The 27,509-nt window shown below is 39.7% G+C and overlaps 2 protein-coding genes and 1 long non-coding RNA gene across 4 annotated transcripts; 2 read left to right on the forward strand and 1 right to left on the reverse strand.

Moving 5' to 3' along the window:
• Positions 1-2,610: 2,610 nt before the first annotated feature.
• Positions 2,611-7,532, forward strand: LOC120737573 (nuclear factor 7, ovary-like). Of its 2 annotated transcripts, XM_040038368.1 has the most exons (8): positions 2,611-2,800; positions 3,846-4,200; positions 4,972-5,205; positions 5,360-5,507; positions 5,801-5,827; positions 6,151-6,215; positions 6,629-6,751; positions 7,115-7,532. In XM_040038368.1, exons 1-8 carry the CDS (start codon positions 2,712-2,714, stop codon positions 7,499-7,501), a joined length of 1,428 nt encoding a protein of 475 aa, XP_039894302.1. In that variant the 5' UTR covers positions 2,611-2,711; the 3' UTR covers positions 7,502-7,532. The 2 variants fall into 2 exon arrangements, with proteins under 2 accessions (XP_039894302.1, XP_039894303.1); XM_040038369.1 differs by lacking the exon at positions 2,611-2,800 and having other exon boundaries at positions 2,808-4,200.
• On the reverse strand, positions 7,113-10,794 carry LOC120737577. Its single transcript, XR_005696767.1, has 2 exons — positions 10,715-10,794; positions 7,113-7,571 (listed from the first exon to the last, which is right to left on the reverse strand). It is a non-coding gene; the product is annotated as an uncharacterized LOC120737577 (long non-coding RNA).
• Positions 10,795-17,063: 6,269 nt separating this feature from the next.
• Positions 17,064-23,004, forward strand: LOC120737607 (E3 ubiquitin-protein ligase TRIM39-like). The gene is made up of 10 exons (XM_040038411.1): positions 17,064-17,208; positions 18,255-18,485; positions 18,577-18,670; positions 18,769-18,873; positions 19,644-19,877; positions 20,032-20,179; positions 20,473-20,499; positions 20,823-20,887; positions 21,301-21,423; positions 21,786-23,004. The coding sequence occupies exons 2-10, from the start codon at positions 18,259-18,261 to the stop codon at positions 22,170-22,172; spliced, it is 1,410 nt and encodes a 469-aa protein (XP_039894345.1). The 5' UTR covers positions 17,064-17,208; positions 18,255-18,258; the 3' UTR covers positions 22,173-23,004.
• Positions 23,005-27,509: the final 4,505 nt, after the last annotated feature.

The following is a 27,509-nucleotide window of genomic DNA, read 5'->3' on the forward strand; positions in this document are numbered from 1 at the left end:
TTTAATCATTTATAGTTATTAATATTGAATCGTTGCTTCCTTTTACACAATCACACTGGCATAATGTTGACAGGAAGCAGGTTTGAACTGGTTTCACGGACATCACTTTTTTAATTTAGCTCAAAAATCTGTTCTGTATTTTATCAGGTGCTTTTCACATCAGTTAGGGAGGACGCCTCAGTGTTTGAAGTCATATCAACCATTAACTTGACCCAAACTAGTTGAGACTGGAATATTTGGAGTTATCATAATAGCTTTCTTAACAAAACAGGCAGGTTGTGCTCCTTACTTCCAGAATGGATATATTGTTTGTTATGTCAGGTTAGTCTGCTTTGAAAATCAACAAAGAAATAGTTTGTTAGTGTGTTGAATCCCGAGAATTCCAGACTTTATATTTAAGTGTGTTACACGTAAATAAGGCTTGCATATTTGTGAGCAGCACAACAGGAACAGTTAGCAAGGCTAAAAACATGGGCGTAACAGCCACGTGAGAAAACGTTTACAAGATGATTTATCATTCTGTCATTGTTCCTGACAGCTGTGTTGGGGATCAGGGGAACACGTGTGGAGTTTCACTTTAGGCCTTTCAGAGTACCAGGAAGTACTTTAACACCAAACTGTGATTTTTTTTCTGGTAGTTGTAAGGGAAGTAAGTCAAATAAAATTTCACTAAAAACTGAAAAATGAATGCTAATAGCTCAAACAAATAAAACTGTGTCATCCAACTGGAAGTGAACTTTGACGTCCACATGAGCTAATCCTTGTGTTTGTCAATCTTTTCACTACGTGGCCTAAATTCCCAAAGCCTCATTCTTCCTTCTCATCAAGGATTTGGTAAGCATGTGTGTCATGTTTTGTCTGGTGAGCGTAGGAGGAGCCTAACCAGACAGGCAGGAATAAAGAACCTGTCTCCTACACAGTGCCAGGAAGAGTCTGTTGCTGTAGGAGCTGCTCAGGGCCTCCGCAGTATCATGCAGGGGGTTTGCAGTGTTGTCCATAATAAACCTTTGCTTGGCTAACATCTTCCTCTTTGGAGTCTAGGGGACTGGCCAAGACAGAGCTGGCCCTCTTTACCAGTCTGTTATACCCACAGCACTGTTCAGTATATTTATAGATAGCACATGAAGAGCTGAATAACGAAAAATACCAGGAAGTTTTACACTAGCAGTTTCACCTGTCATCTCTTTTGGGGTAACTGTTTTAGAAAATTAGTGGAAACCAAAATTGTCATTGTAAAAATGACTTCCTAGTTCAAAGTGCAATGCTGTGACAGCGTGCCAGGTTTACACACGTGCATATTGGCAACGCTCGTGCAGAGAACAAGCAAGAACAATAGAATTAATACTTATTGTACTGGAAGTGTGAAACACGTGAGTTTGGTGTGGCATTCAGCTGAAAGGTTAAACAGGACGCGTCCAGCGGGAACCTGAATGAGTCATGACACAGTATGAGTGTGACCCAGTGAAACAAAACAGAGCAGAGTAGGAACAGTGATATTTCTAACAGAAGCAGGAGCTGTAGCACCTCATTTCTTCTTCTACATAAACTAGGAATAATTGAAGCTTTAACAGATGCTGGTATCAGGGAGCCAGTCTGTGTGCTGGCTGCTGATGGTGTTTATTGTCTTTATTTGGGTGTGTTTATACCGATATGCCACTAATGCAGTTACTGTAAATGACCAGAAAAGCATTGCTGCATATTTTTAGCTGGCTATGTGTCACATAGGATGGATTAGAAAAATCCAGCTCTGACCTGGGAATGATTCATCCCAACAACCATGGGTGTGTTCATCAAGGCCTCTGTGACACAGAGCTTCCTCGAATGAATTACTCTGTTTACAGATTTAAAATGACTACAAACTTAACAATGAAAGATTTTACGATTTGTGGCATCTCGCAGCAACATTACTTAACACCCTGGATCACGTCTACAGCAACATACACGGTGCATACAGGGCTGCACCACAGCCCCACTTTGGACAGTCTGACTACATCTCTCTGTTCATGTACCCGGCTTACAGACAGAAACTGAAACAATCGAACCCTGTCATCACACCTGTTAAACTGTGGACCCCAGAGTCTGAGAGCATCCTACAGGACTGTTTTGCCCAAACAGACTGGGATGTGTTTCAAACTGCAGCCACCAAGGAGATCTGCTCTGTCAATATACAGGATTATGCTGAATATGTGACCGGGTACATCAGCACCATCAGCTCTGCAGGCAGTCTGCGAGATGACCTTCAATGTATTGAGGCAGCAGGACCAGACAGGACGGGTCCTTAAAGCATGTGCTAGTTGTTGGCTGATGTTCTCACTCCCGTCTTCAACCTCTCCCTCAGCCAGAGTACCATCCCCACATGCTTCAAGACCACAACTATCATCCCTCTTCCCAAGATAATATAAGGTAACATAATCATTTTGGCACATAAGGTCATCTTACATATTAAACCAGCATATTAAGCTCATAGCTCTTTTGCACACAAATCTATTTAACACTTCAATTTTTCTCTCCATTTATTTATTTATTCTATTTGTATTTCCATTTTTCTAGTTCTATTTGTACATTTTAACCGGCATCTGTGGAGGAAGGTAGATTATTAGATTATTATAGCAATTAAAATGTAGAGTAGATACCAGGAAAAGCGAACAGTCAGAACAAGAATAACCAGTATAACTCGTTGGGAAACTCCACTGTGGGAGGAACTTTGTACCATGTTTTATTTTATAGAGAGACAAGCGTGTTTTGTGGATATTCATTTTTCACATCTTTCAAGGACGGTCTACTTGCATGACCTAAACAAGTAAGTGATTATTTATACCAAGCAGATAGCATAGAGAATAAAAATACATGAAACAAGACATCAGCTGCCTTTTCTTCAAGATAGACTGACTTTTGATCCAAATATTGACGGCAATATTTTTAATTAGAGGCACAGAAATAGTAAAAGTGGATATCTCAGAGATGATGTGTAAAATGTAGGTGTGTGTATTGTGGATGTAATCTCAGGTTTCAATCTTCAAATTAGAGCAACAACTATGACTACTTTTACATTTTTAACACGTTGACTGGAGTTTGAGTGTTAGAGAGAACTCAGTAAGGGGAGAGCAGTGGCTAAATAAAATGCATTAATAAAGAGCTGAGGGCTGATTTATTGGGAAAAAATTAAAGTAAGTGAGTAAAATAGTTAATATAGTGATGAAATTGTAAGAAAAGGTTCAGAAACAATTTCTCTTTATATTGTTTTCATTTGAATTTTACCCATTGTCTCAAAATTTCTTTCTTTTAATTTAGTTAATCTACGCTGAAATAATGAGCATTTCTTTGATTTTAAATTTGACTACAAAGAAAATTATTGTAGTCAATAATTCAGTCAATGAAAAGTCTGAGATTTTCTCCTTCTATTGCCTCTTTCACAGCCCATTTTTTGATCTCTTTACTGGTAAATCCATTAGATTCATAAAAATGTAACAATATGTTGCCACTAGGACCTTCAGACTCTGTTTGTGAACCCTTGTATATTTGCAGTCTGCAGATTGAACTTAAACATAGTTGTTGTCTTAGAAGCATCTGAAATAAATCTGTCCACTTTTCTCTGTGCTACAGCATGATGAGCTTTCATGTGTTTTGCCCTGTTCTGTGAAATATAAGTGAAAAGGGCACACTGGACGCTTTACTTTGATCTTATGTTTAAAAATATCCTTTAGTCTTCTTGCTTTGCCATTTCGTTTTTTTAAACTTAGATTTATAAACCTGCATCTTTACAATCTGACCTAAAGAGTTTAAATCCCATAGTGTACAGAAGAATTTCAACATGTGTGGGTAACAAAATGTTATTTCTCTGTCAGAAACATGGCCTCCACATTGTCTGAAGAGCAATTTCAGTGCAGCATCTGTTTGTACAGCTTCAAAAACCCTGTCTCTATCCCATGTGGACACAATTTCTGCCTGGAGTGCATCAAACGTTATTGGGATGTGGCGCAAAAGTCGGATTGTCCGCTGTGCAAAGAATCCTTCAGAAGTCGCCCCGAACTCAGGGTGAATTGGACCTTAAAAGAAATCACTGAAAGATTTCAAAGGTTGGTTGACTGTAACTATACTATAGTGACTCAGATAAAGAAGACCCAAGAGCAGTATCAACAGATGATCCAGACCCGAATCAGAAAGACCGAGGAGATCAAACAGTCAATGGAGCTGAGCAAAGTGAGCATTGATTTTTAATCATTTACAGACATGACCATTTCTCGGCCTGTTTGCTCTCTAAGAAACAAAACTTCAACCAATTTGTTTGTAGAAGCTCACACCAGAAGAAAAACAGCAGTGTTGTTCTGCTTCATGTAGACTGTATTTAAAAGACAGAGGAGACTCCCCCTGCTGGTCATTTTAAAAAATGCATTAGCCTCACTTTTCAAGCCTGGAATCCACTTTTGGCTTTTATTTGCAGTTTATCCTGCTATTATATCCATGCAGAGTGTAAGTAACCTTGTGCACAAAAGACTCTGATTACAGGGCAGAGAAACTATAGAAACTCAAAAGCTAAAATCCTTGCATATCTTCTAAAGTCAGGATTACTTCAGTCAAAGTATTTTTCCATCTTTAGTAATTCATATATGGCAGCGTGGCTCTGTTTTAAGAGCTCTTTTGATTTTTTATTAGTTGTTTTTATTGATATAATAAACCTTCATTATGTGGACATAAAGAGACATGGAAAAGCAGGGCTGGAGGTGGGTTGGGACAATAGATCAACTGTTATCAGAGGACTGCAGGCTGGTCTCACTGAGATCATCTTCTTTGTCTTCTTTTTGGGGGGAAATGTGTTAAATTATGGGCATATTAATAAGAATCATTGTATATAAGCAGTTTTTCCATAAGTTTAATTTGTTTTGCATTTCACTGAAGAAGGGGTAGCAAAGTACAAAGGTGGTGCATTTTAACATATTTCACATATTAATTAAACTCTTTTCATATCTGCAGAGAAATAAAGAAAGAGAGATACAGGCCAGCATTCAGACTGCCACAATGATGGTAATTGCCATTGAGAGAAACCAGGCTTTGCTCATCGAGGAGATCGAACGGAAGCAGGAGGTGGCTGAGAAGAAAGCAGAGGAGCTTCTCAAGGAGATCAGCCAGGAGATCAATGAGCTGCAGAAGAGATGCAGTGAGCTGCACCTCCTGGAGCACATTGAGAACCCAGTTCAGCTCCAGCAGGTCAGAATCAGTATTTATGTTTAATATTTCTGCTCGGCCAAGCAAGTTTAAAGCATCTAAAGCGATTGTAATATGATATGAATACAAACCGGCCTATCTGCTTGTTAGTGAAATCATTTATTTGTGCTCATTTCTGTCACTGATGCTGTTTTAGAACTTTTTACATCTGGCTGCTCCGATGTCCGTCAAGCACTGGGCTGACATCAGAGTCCAATCGGAGAGCTACGCACGGACTGTGAGGAGAAATTTCTCCAAACTGGTCGACATCTGCCAGGAACTGGAGAGGAAGCTGTGTGCAGAGGGTCTGTAATCCTTATGATGACATGACATTATAGTCTCTGATTTTAGAACACAAGACTTTCTTTGCATCACCGGTTCCTTTGGTTTTATCATAATCCTGCCACTTTTTGCATTGCATATATATTTATATCATATTTTACACTATAAGTCTGCACATAACTAACTTTAGTGATACACTTAGGGTCCAAAAATAAATCTTGTAACATTCGCTAAAATATTAGTGAATATTTTAATTGTTCTACGTTAATGTTTAATGACACTAAAATGACACAGTTTCTTTTCTGATCTTCTGCAGAGGTAAACAAGATGAATAAATATGCAGGTATGTGTATGGATATGATATTTATATTGTGATTACGTTATATGGATTACACAAGACTGAAAATTTGTCACCATCATATCTAATAAAGACTCTTACTGATGTCAGTAGAAAGAAAGTGGCTCTTCACACTGATTCAAATAATCTTTATACATGTACATGACTCAGAATACAGATACTCTGTTGCCAAAAAAGGTGACTTCAGTAACAATATGCTTCAAAACAACAGGGTTATTTTTTCATATTATTTCTTTAATCCTGAAAAATGTGAATAAATCTGAAATAGCAAATCTTTTTATGTGTTTTTTTTCTGTTTCTGTCTCCAGTGGATGTAACTCTGGATCCTGCTACTGCTGCTGGCTGGGTGGTCCTGTCCCCGGATAATAAAAAGGTGAGCTGTAATTATCAGCTGCATGATTCCTGACTGTAACACCTTAACAAGAGCTCGGAGTTAAACAAAGTCTTGTCCTGCTGTAAAAAATGATCCAACAAAGTGTTGATACATGTGCAGCTGTTTGTATAATTAAGTGTAAAGTCATTTGCTTAGTTAGTTATACACACCAGTTCAGTTTAGCCCTGTAATATTATTGGGAAAACGCTTATTAAAACACCTGTTATTGAGAAATTGCATTTCTTGTCTGTGAAATTAGAGTCTGTGAATTACAGACAACAGCTAATGGATGACAAATATTATGCAGGAACTATAATGATGGAAACTAGTGGATCAGAAGTCAGGCAGATGCAAAATAACGACAAGTACGGCATCAGTAGTTGTTGTATGAATGTGATCCTGGCAATCCACAGGTGAGCATGAGCTACCAGCAGTGGAGGACCCCGCTACCTGACGACCCCCGCAGGTTCGACTCCTGCGTCGCCGTGCTGGGAAAACAAAGCTTCACATCTGGGAAACGTTACTGGGTGGTTCAGGTAGGATAAAAGGATAAAATAAATAACTGCTAAACAGCTTATAGTCGTGATCAGTGTGAATATTATCCAAAGTGGAACACAACAGCTTTATTTAGAGTAAGATTTGGATTAAAATACACCAAAGAAAATTACACATGGACACAACGACACAACCTGTGACTAGGACTGTATAATGTATATGATCTAAAGAAGGCAGGAAAATAAAACTCTTTACGCCCCCTGGTGGCTACATGATGTTCACTTCTGATTTTATATCTGCTGTGTTTACTGTCAGTAAAAATTTATTATCATTTAAAAAGCAACCTAAAGAAATGAAGCTCTACTCTGCAGTTTAGCATCATTTTGTCCTTCTTTGTGTTTCAGGTTGGGGATAAAACAGACTGGGATCTTGGGGTGGCCCGGGAGTCCATCAACAGGAAGGGCGCCATCACAGTTCGCCCTGATAACGGTTACTGGGCGATATGCCGACGCAACGGTGGAAGCCTGTATGCCTGCGCTGGGCCCACCGTCACTCTTCACCTTAAAGAAATTCCTCAGAAAGTCGGTATATTCCTGGACTATGAAGAAGGCTCGGTGTCCTTCTACAACACAGAGGCAAAGACTCACATTTATACTTACAGCGGGCTCACTTTCACTGAGCCGCTGTATCCGTACTTTAACCCCTGCATACATGACAACGGGAAGAACATGGCCCAGCTGGTCATCTGCCCGATCGAGGCTGGGATCACTGTAGACACTTCAGCACGTTGAGCGAGAGACTCGGAGGATCCTTTTTAAAACCTCGAGAGCATCCACATTCATTGTCTGGATAAGTTGTAATCTGTAAATGCAAACAAAAGACCAAGAACAGGAGAAAATATTCTTCTCCCAAGAGTAAAGCGAACACCCTGAATATTGTCCTGGTACAGACTGCAAGCCCAAGCTTAGCTCCTGCAAGGTGTTTGGATATATTTATTTATTTATTTATTTATTCCAGTCAAAAGCTATAAGTTAACCACAAGGTTTGCTAATGTCTCTTAATCTTCCTGATGATATCTATAAAGAGGTTTTTAAAAAGAGCTAAAGACCCAAGCGAGGGTTCATCTGAACCATCCACTTATGTCTGCTAAGGGAGGACAAATGTATGTAAATGAGGATAAAACTTCCACTGATAAGTCCACAGTTATCTGACAACGACACATTAGTGATGGTTTAGGATCTATAAGATGAACCTATACACGATCACTACGGTGGATAGCACTGCATGAATCCTGCCTACATTTTTACACTACTCATTCTTCGGTAATTTATTAATATGGTATAATTAAAAGAACTTTATGAATCCAACTTTGTTTGGATCTTTGGTTTAAGATCAGGGACACGTCACATGGTCTTATGAGTTCAGAGGTGCATGTCTGTTTTAGTTGGTAGCACGTAGATCATAGTACCACAATAGTATATTAACATCAGTATATCATGTGCATGTAAGACATCGAGTATATATAATTTCTTGTCATTATTGTAAAAATTTGGATTATTGTGATGTATTTAAGCTGAAATAAATGTGAACTGAATCCCTGAGAGTCTGCTGTGTTCTTTTAACTTTTTATCCCAACGCAGAGTTTAGACAAATTCTAAAGTTAGAATTAGAAAATGGAGCACAGAAAACATATCTATTGTGCGGAGTGCAAAAAACACTATCAAAATATTCCCCCCTTTTTTTTTAAGATTAGACAACCTTTATTAGTCCCACACGTGGGAAATTTGTTTTGTTACAGCAGAAAGTGGACAGTGCAAAGTTACATAGCAAAAATGAGAAAAACACTGGAATAGAATAAGAATAAGATACTGTACACAACTGTACACAATAGAATAAAATAAAATACTTTATACGATAGAATAAAATAGAATACAAATGCTATATACAACTGAGTATAATACAACGATGCCAGAAAAGAATATTGCACTTAGTGTTATTGCACATGTGTAGATGTGTGTTTGATCGGTTGAAGTCTTTGTTGTGGAGTCTGACAGCAGATAGAAGGAAAGACCTGCGGAGTCTCTCCGTCCCACACCGTGGGGGCTGCAGCCTGCCACTGAAGGAGCTGCTCAGTGCTGTCAGAGTCTCCTGCATGGGGTGGAAGATGTTGTCCAACAGGGATGACAGCTTAGCCACCATTCTCCTCTCACTCACCACCTCCACTGCGTCCAGAGGGCATCCTAGAACAGAGCTGGCCCTCCAGATCAGCCTGTTCAGTCTCTTCCTGTCCCCGGCAGAGATGCTGCCGTCCCAGCAGACCACACCGTAAAACATGGCTGAGGCCACCACAGAGTCATAGAAGGTCTTCAGCAGCGGGTCCTTCACTCCAAAAGACCTGAGTCTCTGCAGCAGGTACAGCCTGCTCTGCCCTTTGCTGTAGAGAGCATCTGAATTGTGAGTCCAGTCCAGTTTATTGTTCAGATGAACACCAAAGTACTTGTAGCTGTCCACAGCCTCAATGTCCATACCTTGGATGTTCAATGGTTGTAGTGGAGGATATTTGTGCCTGTGGAAGTCTGTGGGACTCTCCCCAGCCTCAGGCTCAGGTTGAAGATGGGCTCCATCACCACACACAGTTGGTCTGCGCAGGACCTGACGACCCTTGAGCTGATGCCATCTGGACCCGCTGCCTTCTTGACTCTAATTCTTGACTGCAACTGCATTTCATTGTATTTTTATTTTTTTTACAGTGACAATAAAGAACCTAAAATCTTGAATGGCAAAAGCCAAAATCAAGAGAAAAAGAAAAGACAAACTCAAAGGCACAGAGTAATTCAACAGATAGATGGCTGGATTATGGAAGCAGTTAGAGTCGGAAAAACGCCATCCAAATGTAGAAAATCAAGATAACCACATTAGTGAAGGAGAACTCAAAGCAAGCCAGATGACCAACTACAAAAGGAAAACAGGAAATGGCCCAAAAGATAATAAGCACAAAGTCATGACACACTGTTCATAGTACAAAAGTAATACTCTGGAAACAAAAAACAAGTAACTCCACAAACAAAATCCTAACTACAGCATTAGCAACAATAAATGTTTCAGATACTAGAATGTAAGCAGGATCAAACTAAGAAAAAATACAATTAAAACAAAAAGAAAAACAGCGACTGTAAGGCTTACATTGTTGGGTTGTCATTTATGCTTAGAAATACATATTCATATATTCTTGGAAATTAATAATCATTTAGAAATATATAGTTGATTGCATATTGAAAGAATGTCTCATCCTAGGGGGTCTGTAACAACTCTGTGTAGCGTGAAGAGGGGAGTGTGTTCACTCCTCTACAGAGTGTTCTGGCATAGATCACACACCTCCTAGGGTCATGAGAGAGGTCGTATCTTCTCTCATTGATATATGGTATAGCAAACACACGTATATCTGTTTGAGTGTAAGAGCCTAATCATTTTTAAAAATATTTCTTCACTCACGGGCCGTAAGTAGGGGTGACATGGGCCGCGAGATAGAGAGACAGGCATTAGAGCCTCTTATTGTGTGTTTTGTTTGGGTTTCCACCGGCGTGGAATTACCAAAAATAGAGAGACCATAGCCTAACATATGAAACAGGAAAATACCACCATGTAATCCATTTATTTCAACAAAGTAACTGTATTCTGAATATCACCTATTAAACGGTAACTGTAACGGATACATTTACTCATATTTTGTATTTTAAATATGTAACGCCGGTGCATGTATTATGTTACTCCCCAACACTGCCTGTTGATGAGATCTTGTGCCGCTCCTAAAACACCGGCCTCCAACTCCGAATGAGACACGGGTATCCCTAAATTTAGCAAATATTAGCTTCAGGCTAGCTTGCTACGACGGATAGGCTAATACCAGTATTTTACCACAACTTCACCAGATGTAGCTAAAAAAACTAAACTAATGTCCAGTCCAGTGGGACAGCAAGGAAAGATGACAAAAAATGATTACTTACCTGCGGTTTAGAAGGTCAAGCTGAAATTGAAGCAGCCATTGAAAGATGGGAAAAGAGAAAGATGGCAGCTTGGTCAGCACTAGTGGCCTCTATCCGGTTGTTCAGTGATGACGCGACGAATCCTACTTCCGGGTCTAAAGTAGTCTGCGTTTAATATGGCTTTTGTGTTGTTAACATGTTTAATGTTATGTATTTTCTTCTACTTGATCTCAAAAAGCTTCTAAAACAGTCAGTGATCACTGTTGACCTCCCTCGGCTTTTATTACCACTAATCATTTATTTAAGCTCAGTTTTTAAAACCTTAGGATGTAACTACAGCCCAGCCCATGCAGCAGTATATGAATGACTAACCTCGTATTGTGGATGGATTATCTCAGTTGTTCTCCTGGCTGAAGTTTGGTCCTTTTATAGCATCCTGCCATGCGATTACATTTGTTTCTGACCACCGAGAACACTCACGTTAACTTTTATCGAGTGGAAAAAAAGTTAGCTTGTTTATATTATGCTTATATGTGTCGCTAGCGGTCACGTAGCACATCATTATATACCAGCTAGCCAAACTTCAGTAACCCTACAAACGTCACTGCTGTTTAGTTTTCTGTCTTCATTTATGCTGGAAGTGATAGCAGAGCTGTACGTTTTAATTTGTTTCCAAATCCCCGCAGTCAGGACATGCTATATTGTATTTAGATAGAAGCTAGCGAGCTAACTCCCTGCTAACTTCTAACTTTGTTAAATGTCATAAATTCCGTTTTCATGGATGCCTGGATGTTAAACTCAATTGTTACACCTGGTAGAGCAGAACGCTGATCATTTTATTAAAGATGAAAGACTTTAGACAGTTTTTCAACTCTCAGTAATGCCATAGTGATCGTTTGATATATGGACCTGCAGCGGAGTTTAGGCCCAGACACGACTAGTGACGTCAGACTGAACAATCGGATAATGTATGCAAATACGTGCGGGTCGGAAGCCCCGCCCCCAGACGCCAAAACAGTGCCAGCAGATTGAAACTGAAAAAAAAGCGAAACAAAACATTTACAGCTTAATTAATTGTTTTTCACTATAAACTTTTTTTTCAGTTTCAATACAAGATTTTTCAGTACCTTTATTTCAGTTACAATATTTTTTTTCCGTTTCAATAATTCTTTAGGTTTCATTTCAAGGTGGCATCGTTCTGATCCCATAGAGGTTCAGTTCACCTGACACTCGGACCGGTGTTCCAGATTAACTGGCTTTGGTCGAACAGATGTGTGGCAGACTTGCCTTTCAGGAGCTGCTACCGACAAACCAGCAAAAAAAACACCAAATGTGTCATCTGTGACACTTGTGAGAATACCTCAAACACAGTCCTTCAGTCCTGTTGCTGTTGAACAACATTGCAGTTACTATGAATTTACAGCAGTTACACAGTGATTAGTAATAAACAGCCAGTGAGAGTGAGTGGATTTAAGAAAGTGAGTGACTCAGGTGTGTCAGTTGGTGTGTCATCTGTTTTTGAGTGCGGGGGAGAGTTAGAATTTCTTGGTTTTAAAGCTATGTTAGGAATATTCAAAATGTAATTTCCAAAATTTGCATATGATCTGCAATTTGTAGCAGATCTACTGACTATCACATAGCAGCTGGAGCAGTCTCAAATGGAGGTCAGTCCACTACTGCCACCTGTGGCCAAGTGCCAAAGCCTGCCTACTACTAGATTAACTTGTGACACATCTGCACCTGTTTCTATGACCACATTGAGTAGAGTCTGAGTGGCTGCACTTACCCTGGTGCATTCAAATCCACCCACAAACATATTGAAAGATGCAATGCCAGCAACGTTAATTGTCAAGATTAAAACCAATCGTTAAGCAATGACAACAGGGATCATTTGTTTCTGTTTATTTAGCATGCACAACATTTATAGTCGCCTTCTGTACAGGGGACGTCCACACACACAGTGTGGTACCACCTTCTGCCGAAAGCTTTTTTCGCGCTCGCCTCCTGCATGAGGATATCACCAGGTAAACTCGCGACATTTTTAAACCTCGCGACATTTTTAAACATTTGGTTGTTCAACAGCAACAGGACTGACAGAGTGTGGTTGCGGTAACCTCACAAGTGTCACAGACGACACATTTGATGTTTATTTGCTGTTTTGTCAGTAGCTGCTCCAGAAAAGCAAGTCTACCACACATCTGTTCGACCAACGCCAAATAATCTGCGACGCCAGTTAATCTGGAACACCGGCGGCCGCCTCGGGTCTCTCCTCCTCCTGCTTCTCTTTCCTTCATCCACCTGCTGGCCTCTGTGGAAGCTCCGCCATAGCCACCACCAAACAACTGACTTATTTTTACACATCTGCCAGCATCTGGCCAATCCACCAGCTTTCATTGTTTATACTGTTACTAAAAGAAAAAAAAAAACTCATTACCCATAACAATGGAAAATCACCATCGATGGTGGGCCGGACTCAAATGTTACTGAACTTCTCCAGCTATGGTCGTGCCATCAGTTAACCCTTTGCGTGCCAGCTGTGGCACGCGTGCCCAGGGTTGCCGACCCCTGACGCATCGTAAAAGAGTTAGTAATTTATTTTATTACTACCTGTAATTTATTGCAGTTTACGTCTATTTGCTTAATTGTTTACTAAATGTTTGAGGTGTGAAATAAACTGCAATGGAGTTTGAAAACAAAATATGGGTGTGTGTGGTCGGAGGATGTGTTTGTGCGGGGGTGTTTAGATGGGGGGGGGGGGGGCAACATTTTTCTTTTACAACAAAGGGGGGTTAGCAAAAAAAGTTTGGGAACCACTGTCTCAACCTGTGAGAGAGACTTCAGTTCTTACATGTCAGGAGGAAGGGGACTGATCCTGCGTGGATCTTTTACTTGAAAGTGTAAAACGGGAAGTGAAAAATAAATGTTGTTGTTTGTTTGTTTCTTGGCTGTTTCTTCATTCATGCTTGTTCACTTTCAGTACTTGTACCTGACCATCTTCAGAGGAATGTGTTTTTATTTTTGTTAAGTCACCAAACAATGAGCTGTGACTCATTCACTCATTTTTTAATGAGTCATTCACTCATTAAAAAATGTTGACCTATCACCTAGTAAGAATACGTAGTTGATTGTTGTTCATTTGCTGTATCTTTTATTCCTTGGCTTTTAAATCAGAATGAGTTTGTATTACTTTTATTTATCTTATTTCTCACTCAAATCTTCTAGTTTTATGATTCTTTTTCTTAACTCTTGTCATATGTTTTTATTTCTTTTAATTGTCTTAATTGTACAGCACCTTGGTCAACGGTTGTTGTTGTAAATGTGCTATATAAAGAAATTTGACTTTGACTTTGACTATATGCTATCATTTTTTTAATGCAGTTGTGAACTTTCAGAAGAGGTTCAGTAACATTTGAGTCCGCTGATCTAATTTATGGTTTTGATTAGAAAGAAGTAAATACAATGTTTTAGCTCTTTCTTGTTTTCTAAATTCTGTCTACTGCCTTTTATCCACAGAGTCCAACATTGTTCATTTTGGGACAAATACTGGCGTCCAAAGTGATGGAAGAGTGTTTGCTTTTGTTGTTCTTGTGTTTTTTCTTTGATGAGCGTAACCAATATGTATAATAATAATGAAAGTACTTTGTTGTGTCTCTTTTTCCATGTCAGTTGCTTTAATCATGTAAAATCCCTTTTTATCTACTTGCATTTTTTGTCCATTCTGGGTTTCCTTTTTTAATCATTTATAATTATTAATATTGAATCGTTGCTTCCTTTTACGCAATCACACTGGCATAATGTTGACAGGAAGCAGGTTTGAACTGGTTTCACAGGCATCACTTTTTTAATTTAGCTCAAAAATCTGTTCTGTATTTTATCAGGTGCTTTTCACATCAGTTAGGGAGGACGCCTCAGTGTTTGAAGTCATATCAACCATTAACTTGACCCAAACTAGTTGAGACTGGGATATTTGGAGTTATCATAATAGCTTTCTTAACAAAACAGGCAGGTTGTGCTCCTTACTTCCAGAATGGAGATATTGTTTGTTATGTCAGGTTAGTCTGCTTTGAAAATCAACAAAGAAATAGTTTGTTAGTGTGTTGAATCCCGAGAATTCCAGACTTTATATTTAAGTGTGTTACACGTAAATAAGGCTTGCATATTTGTGAGCAGCACAACAGGAACAGTTAGCAAGGCTAAAAACATGGGCGTAACAGCCACGTGAGAAAACGTTTACAAGATGATTTATCATTCTGTCATTGTTCCTGACAGCTGTGTTGGGGATCAGGGGAACACGTGTGGAGTTTCACTTTAGGCCTTTCAGAGTACCAGGAAGTACTTTAACACCAAACTGTGATTTTTTTTTCTGGTAGTTGTAAGGGAAGTAAGTCAACTAAGCCAAATAAAACTTCACTAAAAACTGAAAGATGAATGCTAATAGCTCAAACAAATAAAACTGTGTCATCCAACTGGAAGTGAACTTTGATGTCCACATGAGCTAGTTTGTCAATCTTTTCACTACGTGGCCTAAATTCCCAAAGCCTCATTCTTCCTTCTCATCAAGGATTTGGTAAGCATGTGTGTCATGTTTTGTCTGGTGAGCGTAGGAGGAGCCTAACCAGACAGGCAGGAATAAAGAACCTGTCTCCTACACAGTGCCAGGAAGAGTCTGTTGCTGTAGGAGCTGCTCAGGGCCTCCGCAGTATCATGCAGGGGGTTTGCAGTGTTGTCCATAATAAACCTTTGCTTGGCTAACATCTTCCTCTTTGGAGTCTAGGGGACTGGCCAAGACAGAGCTGGCCCTCTTTACCAGTCTGTTATACCCACAGCACTGTTCAGTATATTTATAGATAGCACGTGAACAGCTGAATAACAAAAAATACCAGGAAGTTTTACACTAGCAGTTTCACCTGTCATCTCTTTTGGGGTAACTGTTTTAGAAAATTAGTGGAAACCAAAATTGTCATTGTAAAAATGACTTCCTAGTTCAAAGTGCAATGCTGTGACAGCGTGCCAGGTTTACACACGTGCATATTGGCAACGCTCGTGCAGAGAACAAGCAAGAACAATAGAATTAATACTTATTGTACTGGAAGTGTGAAACACGTGAGTTTGGTGTGGCATTCAGCTGAAAGGTTAAACAGGACGCGTCCAGCGGGAACCTGAATGAGTGATGACACAGTATGAGTGTGAACCAGTGAAACAAAACAGAGCAGAGTAGGAACTGTGATATTTCTAACAGAAGCAGGAGCTGTAGCACCTCATTTCTTCTTCTACATAAACTAGGAATAATTGAAGCTTTAACAGGTGCTGGTATCAGGGAGCCAGTCTGTGTGCTGGCTGCTGATGGTGTTTATTGTCTTTATTTGGGTGTGTTTATACCGATATGCCACTAATGCAATTACTGTAAATGACCTGAAAAGCATTGCTGCATATTTTTAGCTGGCTATGTGTCACATAGGATGGATTAGAAAAATCCAGCTCTGACCTGGGAATGATTCATCCCAACAACCATGGGTGTGTTCATCAAGGCCTCTGTGACACAGAGCTTCCTCGAATGAATTACTCTGTTTACAGATTTAAAATGACTACAAACTTAACAATGAAAGATTTTACGATTTGTGGCATCTCGCAGCAACATTACTTAACACCCTGGATCACGTCTACAGCAACATACACGGTGCATACAGGGCTGCACCACATCCCCACTTTGGACAGTCTGACTACATCTCTCTGTTCATGTACCCGGCTTACAGACAGAAACTGAAACAATCGAACCCTGTCATCACACCTGTTAAACTGTGGACCACAGAGTCTGAGAGCATCCTACAGGACTGTTTTGCCCAAACAGACTGGGATGTGTTTCAAACTGCAGCCACACAGGAGATCTGCTCTGTCAATATACAGGACTATGCTGAATATGTGACCGGGTACATCAGCACCATCAGCTCTGCAGGCAGTCTGCTAGATGACCTTCAATGTATTGAGGCAGCAGGACCAGACAGGACGGGTCCTTAAAGCATGTGCTAGTGAGTTGGCTGATGTTCTCACTCCCGTCTTCAACCTCTCCCTCAGCCAGAGTACCGTCCCCACATGCTTCAAGACCACAACAATCATCCCTCTTCCCAAGATAATATAAGGTAACATAATAATTTTGGCACATAAGGTCATCGTACATATTAAACCAGCATATTAAGCTCGTAGCTCTTTTACACACAAATCTATTTAACACTTCAATTTTTGTCTCCATTTATTTATTTATACTATTTGTATTTCCATTGTTCTAGTTCTATTTGTACATTTTAACCAGCATCTGTGTAGGAAGGTAGATTATTAGATTATTATAGCAATTAAAATGTAGAGTAAATACCAGGAAAAGTGAACAGGCAGAACAAGAATAACCGGTATAACTCGTTGGGAAACTCCACTGTGGGAGGAACTTTGTACCATGTTTTTGTGAAATTCCTTCTGTGTTCATTACTTCTTGCAAGGACCGTCTGCCTGCATGACCTAAACAAGTAAGTGATTATTTATACCAAGCAGATAGCATAGAGAATAAAAATACATGAAACAAGACATCAGCTGCCTTTTCTTCAAGATAGACTGACTTTTGATCCAAATATTGACGGCAATATTTTTAATTAGAGGCACAGAAATAGTAAAAGTGGATATCTCAGAGATGATGTGTAAAATGTAGGTGTGTGTATTGTGGATGTAATCTCAGGTTTCAATCTTTAACTTAGAGCAACAACTATGACTACTTTTACATTTTTAACACATTGACTGGAGTTTGAGTGTTAGAGAGAACTCAGTAAGGGGAGAGCAGTGGCTAAATAAAATGCATTAATAAAGAGCTGAGGGCTGATTTATTGGGAAAAAATTAAAGTAAGTGAGTAAAATAGTTAATATAGTGATGAAATTGTAAGAAAAGGTTCAGAAACAATTTCTCTTTATATTGTTTTCATTTGAATTTTACCCATTGTCTCAAAATGTCTTTCTTTTAATTTAGTTAATCTACGCTGAAATAATGAGCATTTCTTTGATTTTAAATTTGACTACAAAGAAAATTATTGTAGTCAATAATTCAGTCAATGAAAAGTCTGAGATTTTCTCCTTCTATTGCCTCTTTCACAGCCCATTTTTTGATCTCTTTACTGGTAAATCCATTAGATTCATAAAAATGTAACAATATGTTGCCACTAGGACCTTCAGACTCTGTTTGTGAACCCTTGTATATTTGCACTCTGCAGATTGAACTTAAACATAGTTGTTGTCTTAGAAGCATCTGAAATAAATTTGTCCACTTTTCTCTGCGCTACAGCATGATGAGCTTTCATGTGTTTTGCCCTGTTCTGTGAAATATAAGTGAAAAGGGCACACTGGACGCTTTACTTTGATCTTATGTTTAAAAATATCCTTTAGTCTTCTTGCTTTGCCATTTAGATTTTTTTAAACTTAGATTTATAAACCTGCATCTTTACAATCTGACCTTAAGAGTTTAAATCCCATAGTGTACAGAAGAATTTCAACATGTGTGGGTAACAAAATGTTATTTCTCTGTCAGAAACATGGCCTCCACATTGTCTGAAGAGCAATTTCAGTGCAGCATCTGTTTGTACAGCTTCAAAAACCCTGTCTCTATCCCATGTGGACACAATTTCTGCCTGGAGTGCATCAAACGTTATTGGGATGTGGCGCAAAAGTCGGATTGTCCGCTGTGCAAAGAATCCTTCAGAAGTCGCCCCGAACTCAGGGTGAATTGGACCTTAAAAGAAATCACTGAAAGATTTCAAAGGTTGGTTGACTGTAACTATACTATAGTGCTTTATTTCAATGTTTTAGCACATTTGATTGAAACTAATCAGATGTACATCATCATTTTAAAGCTTGTTAAAGGAAATGCCAGGATTCAAACCAAAGAGACCCATCATTCCACTACCGCCATCCAGGTCTGGAGGAGAGAAGGAGATCAAGATCAAGGTGGGAGAAAGAAGTGGTTAAATGTAACGATGCTCATGGATTATCTTGTAAGGAACTCCAGATAATCCAAGATGTAAAATACATGTTTTCAACTTCAGCCTCTGCAGACTCGGATAAAGAAGACCCAAGAGCAGTATCAACAGATGATCCAGACCCGAATCAGAAAGACCGAGGAGATCAAACAGTCAATGGAGCTGAGCAAAGTGAGCATTGCTTTTTAATCATTTACAGACATGACCATTTCTCCGCCTGTTTGCTCTCTAAGAAACAAAACTTCAACCAATTTGTTTGTAGAAGCTCACACCAGTAGAAAAACAGCAGTGTTGTTCTGCTTCATGTAGACTGTATTTAAAAGACAGAGGAGACTCCCCCTGCTGGTCATTTTAAAAAATGCATTAGCCTCACTTTTCAAGCCTGGAATCCACTTTTGGCTTTTATTTGCAGTTTATCCTGCTATTATATCCATGCAGAGTGTAAGTAACCTTGTGCACAAAAGACTCTGATTACAGGGCAGAGTAACTATAGAAACTCAAAAGCTAAAATCCTTGCATATCTCCTAAAGTCAGGATTACTTCAGGCAAAGTATTTTTCTATATTTAGTAATTCATATATGGCAGCGTGGCTCTGTTTTAAGAGCTCTTTTGATTTTTTATTAGTTGTTTTTATTGATATAATAAACCTTCATTATGTAGACATAAAGAGACATGGAAAAGCAGGGCTGGAGGTGGGTTGGGACAATAGATCAACTGTTATCAGAGGACTGCAGGCTGGTCTCACTGAGATCATCTTCTTTGTCTTCTTTTTGGGGGAAATGTGTTAAATTATGGGCATATTAATAAGAATCATCGTATATAAGCAGCTTTACCCTAAGTTTAATTTGTTTTGCATTTCATTGAAGAAGGGGTAGCAAAGTACAAAGGTGGTGCATTTTAACATATTTCACATATTAATTAAACTCTTTTCATATCTGCAGAGAAATAAAGAAAGAGAGATACAGGCCAGCGTTCAGGCTGCCACAATGATGGTAATTGCCATTGAGAGAAACCAGGCTTTGCTCATCGAGGAGATCGAACGGAAGCAGGAGGTGGCTGAGAAGAAAGCAGAGGAGCTTCTCAAGGAGATCAGCCAGGAGATCAATGAGCTGCAGAAGAGATGCAGTGAGCTGCACCTCCTGGAGCACATTGAGAACCCAGTTCAGCTCCAGCAGGTCAGAATCAGTATTTATGTTTAATATTTCTGCTCGGCCAAGCAAGTTTAAAGCATCTAAAGCGATTGTAATATGATATGAATACAAACCGGCCTGTCTGCTTGTTAGTGAAATCATTTATTTGTGCTCATTTCTGTCACTGATGCTGTTTTAGAACTTTTTACATCTGGACGCTCCGATGTCCGTCAAGCACTGGGCTGACGTCAGAGTCCAATCGGAGAGCTACGCACGGACTGTGAGGAGAAATTTCTCCAAACTGGTCGACATCTGCCAGGAACTGGAGAGGAAGCTGTGTGCAGAGGGTCTGTAATCCTTATGATGACATGACATTATAGTCTCTGATTTTAGAACACAAGACTTTCTTTGCATCACCGGTTCCTTTGGTTTTATCATAATCCTGCCACTTTTTGCATTGCATATATATTTATATCATATTTTACACTATAAGTCTGCACATAACTAACTTTAGTGATACACTTAGGGTCCAAAAATAAATCTCGTAACATTCGCTAAAATATTAGTGAATATTTTAATTGTTCTACGTTAATGTTTAATGACACTAAAATGACACAGTTTCTTTTCTGATCTTTTGCAGAGGTAAACAAGATGAATAAATATGCAGGTATGTGTATGGATATGATATTCATATTGTGATTACATTATATGGATTACACAAGATTGAAAATTTGTCACCATCATATCTAATAAAGACTCTTACTGATGTCAGTAGAAAGAAAGTGGCTCTTCACACTGATTCAAATAATCTTTATACATGTACATGACTCAGAATACAGATACTCTGTTGCCAAAAAAGGTGACTTCAGTAACAATATGCTTCAAAACAACAGGGTTATTTTTTCATATTATTTCTTTAATCCTGAAAAATGTGAATAAATCTGAAATAGCAAATCTTTTTATGTGTTTTTCTTCTGTTTCTGTCTCCAGTGGATGTAACTCTGGATCCTGCTACTGCTGCTGGCTGGGTGGTCCTGTCCCCGGATAATAAAAAGGTGAGCTGTAATTATCAGCTGCATGATTCCTGACTGTAACACCTTAACAAGAGCTCGGAGTTAAACAAAGTCTTGTCCTGCTGTAAAAAATGATCCAACAAAGTGTTGATACATGTGCAGCTGTTTGTATAATTAAGTGTAAAGTCATTTGCTTAGTTAGTTATACACACCAGTTCAGTTTAGCCCTGTAATATTATTGGGAAAACGCTTATTAAAACACCTATTATTGGGAAATTGCATTTCTTGTCTGTGAAATTAGAGTCTGTGAATTACAGACAACAGCTAATGGATGACAGATATTATGCAGGAACTAAAATGATGGAAACTAGTGGATCAGAAGTCAGGAAGATGCAAATTAACGACAAGTACGGCATCAGTAGTTGTTGTATGAATGTGATCCTGGCAATCCACAGGTGAGCATGAGCTACCAGCAGTGGAGGACCCCGCTACCTGACGACCCCCGCAGGTTCGACTCCTGCGTCGCCGTGCTGGGAAAACAAAGCTTCACATCTGGGAAACGTTACTGGGTGGTTCAGGTAGGATAAAAGGATAAAATAAATAACTGCTAAACAGCTTATAGTCGTGATCAGTGTGAATATTATCCAAAGTGGAACACAACAGCTTTATTTAGAGTAAGATTTGGATTAAAATACACCAAAGAAAATTACACATGAACACAACGACACAACCTGTGACTAGGACTGTATAATGTATATGATCTAAACAAGCAGGAAAATAAAACTCTTTACGCCCCCTGGTGGCTACATGATGTTCACTTCTGATTTTATATCTGCTGTGTTTACTCTCAGTAAAAATTTATTATCATTTAAAAACCAACCTAAAGAAATGAAGCTCTGCTCTGCAGTTTAGCATCATTTTGTCCTTCTTTGTGTTTCAGGTTGGGGATAAAACAGACTGGGATCTTGGGGTGGCCCGGGAGTCCATCAACAGGAAGGGCGCCATCACAGTTCGCCCTGATAACGGTTACTGGGCGATATGCCGACGCAACGGTGGAAGCCTGTATGCCTGCGCTGGGCCTGTCGTCACTCTTCACCTTAAAGAAATTCCTCAGAAAGTCGGTATATTCCTGGACTATGAAGAAGGCTCGGTGTCCTTCTACAACACAGAGGCAAAGACTCACATTTATACTTACAGCGGGCTCACTTTCACTGAGCCGCTGTATCCGTACTTTAACCCCTGCATACATGACAACGGGAAGAACATGGCCCAGCTGGTCATCTGCCCGATCGAGGCTGGGATCACTGTAGACCCTTCAGCACGTTGAGCGAGAGACTCGGAGGATCCTTTTTAAAACCTCGAGAGCATCCACATTCATCGTCTGGATAAGTTGTAATCTGTAAATGCAAACAAAAGACCAAGAACAGGAGAAAATATTCTTCTCCCAAGAGTAAAGCGAACACCCTGAATATTGTCCTGGTACAGACTGCAAGCCCAAGCTTAGCTCCTGCAAGGTGTTTGGATATATTTATTCATTTATTTATTTATTTATTCCAGTCAAAAGCTATAAGTTAACCACAAGGTTTGCTAATGTCTCTTAATCTTCCTGATGATATCTATAAAGAGGTTTTTAAAAAGAGCTAAAGACCCAAGCGAGGGTTCATCTGAACCATCCACTTATGTCTGCTAAGGGAGGACAAATGTATGTAAACGAGGATAAAACTTCCACTGATAAGTCCACAGTTATCTGACAACGACACATTAGTGATGGTTTAGGAACTATAAGATGCACCTATACACGATCACTACGGTGGATAGCACTGCATGAATCCTGCCTACATTTTTACACTACTCATTCTTTGGTAATTTATTAATATGGTATAACTTATATTATAGCTCAAGGCCTGATTTAAAAGAACTTTATGAATCCAACTTTGTTTGGATCTTTGGTTTAAGATCAGGGACACGTCACATGGTCTTATGAGTTCAGAGGTGCATGTCTGTTTTAGTTGGTAGCACGTAGATCATAGTACCACAATAGTGTATTAACATCAGTATATCATGTGCATGTAAGACATCGAGTATATATAATTTCTTGTCATTATTGTAAAAATTTGGATTATTGTGATGTATTTAAGCTGAAATAAATGTGAACTGAATCCCTGAGAGTCTGCTGTGTTCTTTTAACTTTTTATCCCAACGCAGAGTTTAGACAAATTCTAAAGTTAGAATTAGAAAATGGAGCACAGAAAACAAAAGATAACAAGCAGAAAGTCATGACACACTGTTCATGGTACAAAAGTAATACTCTGGAAACAAAAAACAAGTAACTCCACAAACAAAATCCTAACTACAGCATTAGCAACAATAAATGTTTCAGATACTAGAATGTAAACAGGATCAAACTAAGAAAAATACAATTAAACAAAAAGAAAAACAACTCAACAACCTCTCGTGGAGTAGTCAAACCACTGGTGACAGACAGAGCACAGGAACATACCTCCATAAGCAACAAATCATCAAAGACCGACACAAAAGCTGAAATACTTTCTTAAAACCTACTTCTGCTACTTAATTATATTTGTGTATTTGTATCCCAATAACTACAATAAAAAAGTGTGCTTTATCCTGCTTGAGTAGCACGGCTCAAAGGTCATACATTCAAAATTCATAACTGACTTGTAGCAACAGCAACTGCAGTGGGAGAAAAAAACATATCATTTCCTTTTCACAGAATCTCACACTGCTTAATATTTCTTACACTTAGTGCAACTTACATTTGTGCACAGGTGCTTTTACATTACACTTATATTTTACACTTCACTTACATTTACACATTTTACAGTGTAAAAGTAAACAAAATGTAAAATGCAAGTTACAGTTAAATTGTACAGTTACACTAACATTTTACAGTGTAAATGTAAGTGAAGTGTAAAATATAACTTATATTTACATTTTACAGTAGCACTTGCATTATAGGTTACACTTGCATTTTGCCCTTTGCTTTTTCACAAATGTTGTGCTATACCCTGTGTGTTGTATTAAGTGACAATTGCACTTCTTTGTCTTGTGCTTAAACATGTTGTACAGAAAGTCACAACCTTCTGCCGTTGGGCATTATACTAAGCATATCTGAATTTGTAGTCAGATGAATGAAAAGGGGCTCAAATGCAGGAGTCCTGAACAAAAGTTAAAGAGTTTATTTACAATGAAGCTTACTTAGAATGAGAAAATATGCAGATAAGATAGGGTTTTGGTACTAATTACCCTCGAGTAGTCTCAGACCAAAAAATACTCCTTTTCTCATTTTCTGTACACTAATAGTTTCTGAACAGCACGGTTAGGTACGGTGACATTCTGTCAGTTCAAATGTGGATCGTTTTTCTGCCAGTTTATATTTTCTGTAAGTGTGGACCTAAAAAACATCTGTAGTCTGAACTGTGACTGAATGAAATGAGCAGCAGTTTGTCGTTCAGTGGAGCACACATAGGAGCAGACACTGACCCACAGTAACATTTTTATTGACCACTAGGTGTCGCTGTAGCCCTAAAATTCACATAGAACTTATTGACCGTAAGCGCAGAATGAAGCAGTGATTGTAGCTTTCTGTTGTCTCCACTAAAAGCGGCTGATGACTGAAACATTCGGCAGGTGGCGCGATTTAACAGATGAACCCACGTGAAGGATAAAAGTCCCGGAAACACTGGCTCTGCTCTGCCTGTACATCTCTGAGTGTGTGGGTGAGGTGAGGAACAGACTGAGGCATGAACACTGTCCACTTTGCTGTCACTGCTTCAAGGCGGAAAGCATTTGGAGACAATCGAGCTCCTGTCAAAATAAAAATATTTGCTCACCGATCCCAAACAGGATGTTGCACATCTGTGACAGCAAAGGGTTAAAGATTTTTATTTTTATTATTTTTTTTTTTATTTATTGCAGCTTTGACTAAACCTGATATGTGTTTTGGTTTCGGTTACAGCTGACCATCACCTGACTGCCACACTAACAACAGTCTCCAGTATAACAGACACTGAGGAGTGCACAATTATACAGCAGCTGTGATAAATGTGGACAAAACCACTGAAGGGGCTTTTGAAGTAGACAAGGCAGTATCCTCATGAGACCCTGAACTGGGATGCACAGATCGCATCCTGACTGTCTGGCATAAGAGTCCAGACTGGCATCTGTGAAAAGAAAACTGTTGTATAATAATGCTGTGGAGGGACAAAGCACAAATATGCAGTATATAGACAGCTCTCCCTTTTTAGCCATGCTTTGATTTGAATGCCACCGTCTCTGTGATGCTTCAGCACAAGACTTGTTACAGACATTCAAATCTTGCCCAGAGGAACAATGATGCCGGTTTTGCTGATTTCCTCACCTTTTATCAGGTTGTATCACAAGAACCAGTTGCAGTTTTTTTTTCCAAGATTTTGGCTGCAGCTCAAATATGTTCAGAAATTTCTGATTTTTCCACTGCGAGAGTGAGAATCGTCATGTCTTCCTTCTTTTTTTCCAGGCGCCTGATTGACACAGGCCAGGACATCATCCCAGGCTGCTCTGTTCGTGCAGATGATTACTCCTTATTTTGTGTTTCAGCTCATGTGTTGGACTGGATGGATTCTGGGCGATCTGTAAACTATTTGCTGACTGAATTTTCTCGGCAGGTCGAAACAAACCTCAGGTCACCAAGAAATAAACTAGTGCTCCCTGTGGCCTCTTCAGCCCTGCCTGGGACAGAAATCTACTCCCCACCAGTGCCACTCAGATCTCCATAACAACACTTTACACACACTAAATTTACAGTTTACAGTGATATTTAAAGCAACGGCATATACACCACTTATATAAATATTTCCCAGGTCTATTAAATCTCTTACATCCCAGCACAGTAGTCTTACACTAGCAGACATATTTATCTATAGAAGAGGTACACGTAGATTTATTCTTGTTGACAAGTTTAAAAAAATTAAAATGATAAAAAAAAAAACACTTAATGGAAAGCTCTCTATCTTCCCAAATAAACAGCAGGAAGTAAGCTTGAAAAAGATGATTTTTTCCACATCAGCCCCTCTGATGGTGACAGGGGTAGGAGGAGGAGCCTGCTTCCTAAAGTCCATAATCAGTTCCTTTGTCTTTGTGATGTTAAGTTGTAGGTGGTTTAGCTCACACCACTCGACAAAGCTGTCCACCACACTCCTGTACTCCTCCTCTTGTCCATCCCTGATAAAGCCCACAATGGTAGAGTCATCTGAGAATTTCTGCAGATGACATGACTGAGACTTGTACCTGAAGTCAGATGTGTAGAGAGTGAAGAGGAAGGGTGATAGGACCGTCCCCTGCGGCGCCCCCGTGCTGCTCAGGATGTTATCTGAGCGGCAGTTCTTTAGTCAGACATGCTGTGGTCGACTTGTTAAATAGTCCGTAATCCAACCAACCAGTGGGGCGTCCACCTGCATTTCCATGAGCTTATTCCCCAGCAGTGATGGTCTGATTGTGTTAAAAGCACTGGAGAAGTCAAAGAACATGACCCTCACAGCGCTCCCAACAATGTCCAGATGAGAATAAGCCTGGTCCAGCAGGTAGATGATGGCCTCCTCCACACCGATACGAGGTTGATAAGCAAACTGCAGGGGGTCCAGCCAAGGCTCCACCAGCAGACGCAGATGTTTCAGGATGAGTCTCTCCAGCGTCTTCATGACATGTGAGGTCAGAGCCACTGGCCTGTAGTCACTGAGGGTCGGCGGGTTGATCTTTTTAGGGACAGGAACCACGCAGGATGTCTTCCAGAGTGATGGGACTCTCTGCATTTCCAGGCTCATGTTGAAGATCCGTTGTAGAACTCCAGACAGCTGGGAAGCACAGCATCTGAGGGCCCCGGGACTGACACCATCAGGGCCAGCAGCTTTGCTAGAGTGGAGTCTGCCCAATTCTTTTTTGATGTCATCTGCTGAGAGGGACAGGGTGAGACAGTCTGAGGGGGCAGGCGAGGGGGGAGGCAAAAGGAGAAGATGGGAAGAGCTGGGTGTGGAGACAGGAGACGCAGGGCAGTCAAACCTATTGAAGTGCAGATTAAGGTTGTTAGCACTTTCCACGTCCCCATCTATCCCAACACCTCTCTTTTGTCTCAGGCCAGTGATAGCCCGCATTCCATTCCACACCTCCCTAGTGTTGTTTTCCTGCAGTTTGTTTTCCAGCCTCCGTCTGTAGGACTCTTTACCCTCTGCAATCTTGGCTTTCAGCTCCTTCTTTCAACAGGAAAGAAGCAAAAACATTTAGAGCATTCACATTCATCCATCCTGTCAATGACCCGTACTACCACATCCCACTTCTCGGGTGAACACAGACACTCTCACAGTGAACTCATTGTCCTGGAACCAGTTTTAGACTTTGTGGAGTCTCCAGTTTGAACTAAAAGTTAATGTCAGGCCACCACACAGCTGTTATGTCTAGTTGATGCTTGACAACCTAATAAAATCTGGACTTTTTACATTTGGTTGTGAACAACTGTGTTTTAACTCATACCTGTGTAATTTACAAACCTCAGTTTGTTGTTTAAACCAACTGAATCAGCCTGTGTGTAAACCCAAAACTTACGCCGCCCCTCTGACCCCCTCATACTACCTTTAGTTGCTGTTTTTAGAGAGGAGGAGTTTCAGTCGTC

Source organism: Simochromis diagramma, unplaced genomic scaffold (assembly GCF_900408965.1).
Source record: "Simochromis diagramma unplaced genomic scaffold, fSimDia1.1 OVJJ01000413.1, whole genome shotgun sequence".
NCBI classification, from domain to species: Eukaryota; Metazoa; Chordata; class Actinopteri; order Cichliformes; family Cichlidae; genus Simochromis; species Simochromis diagramma.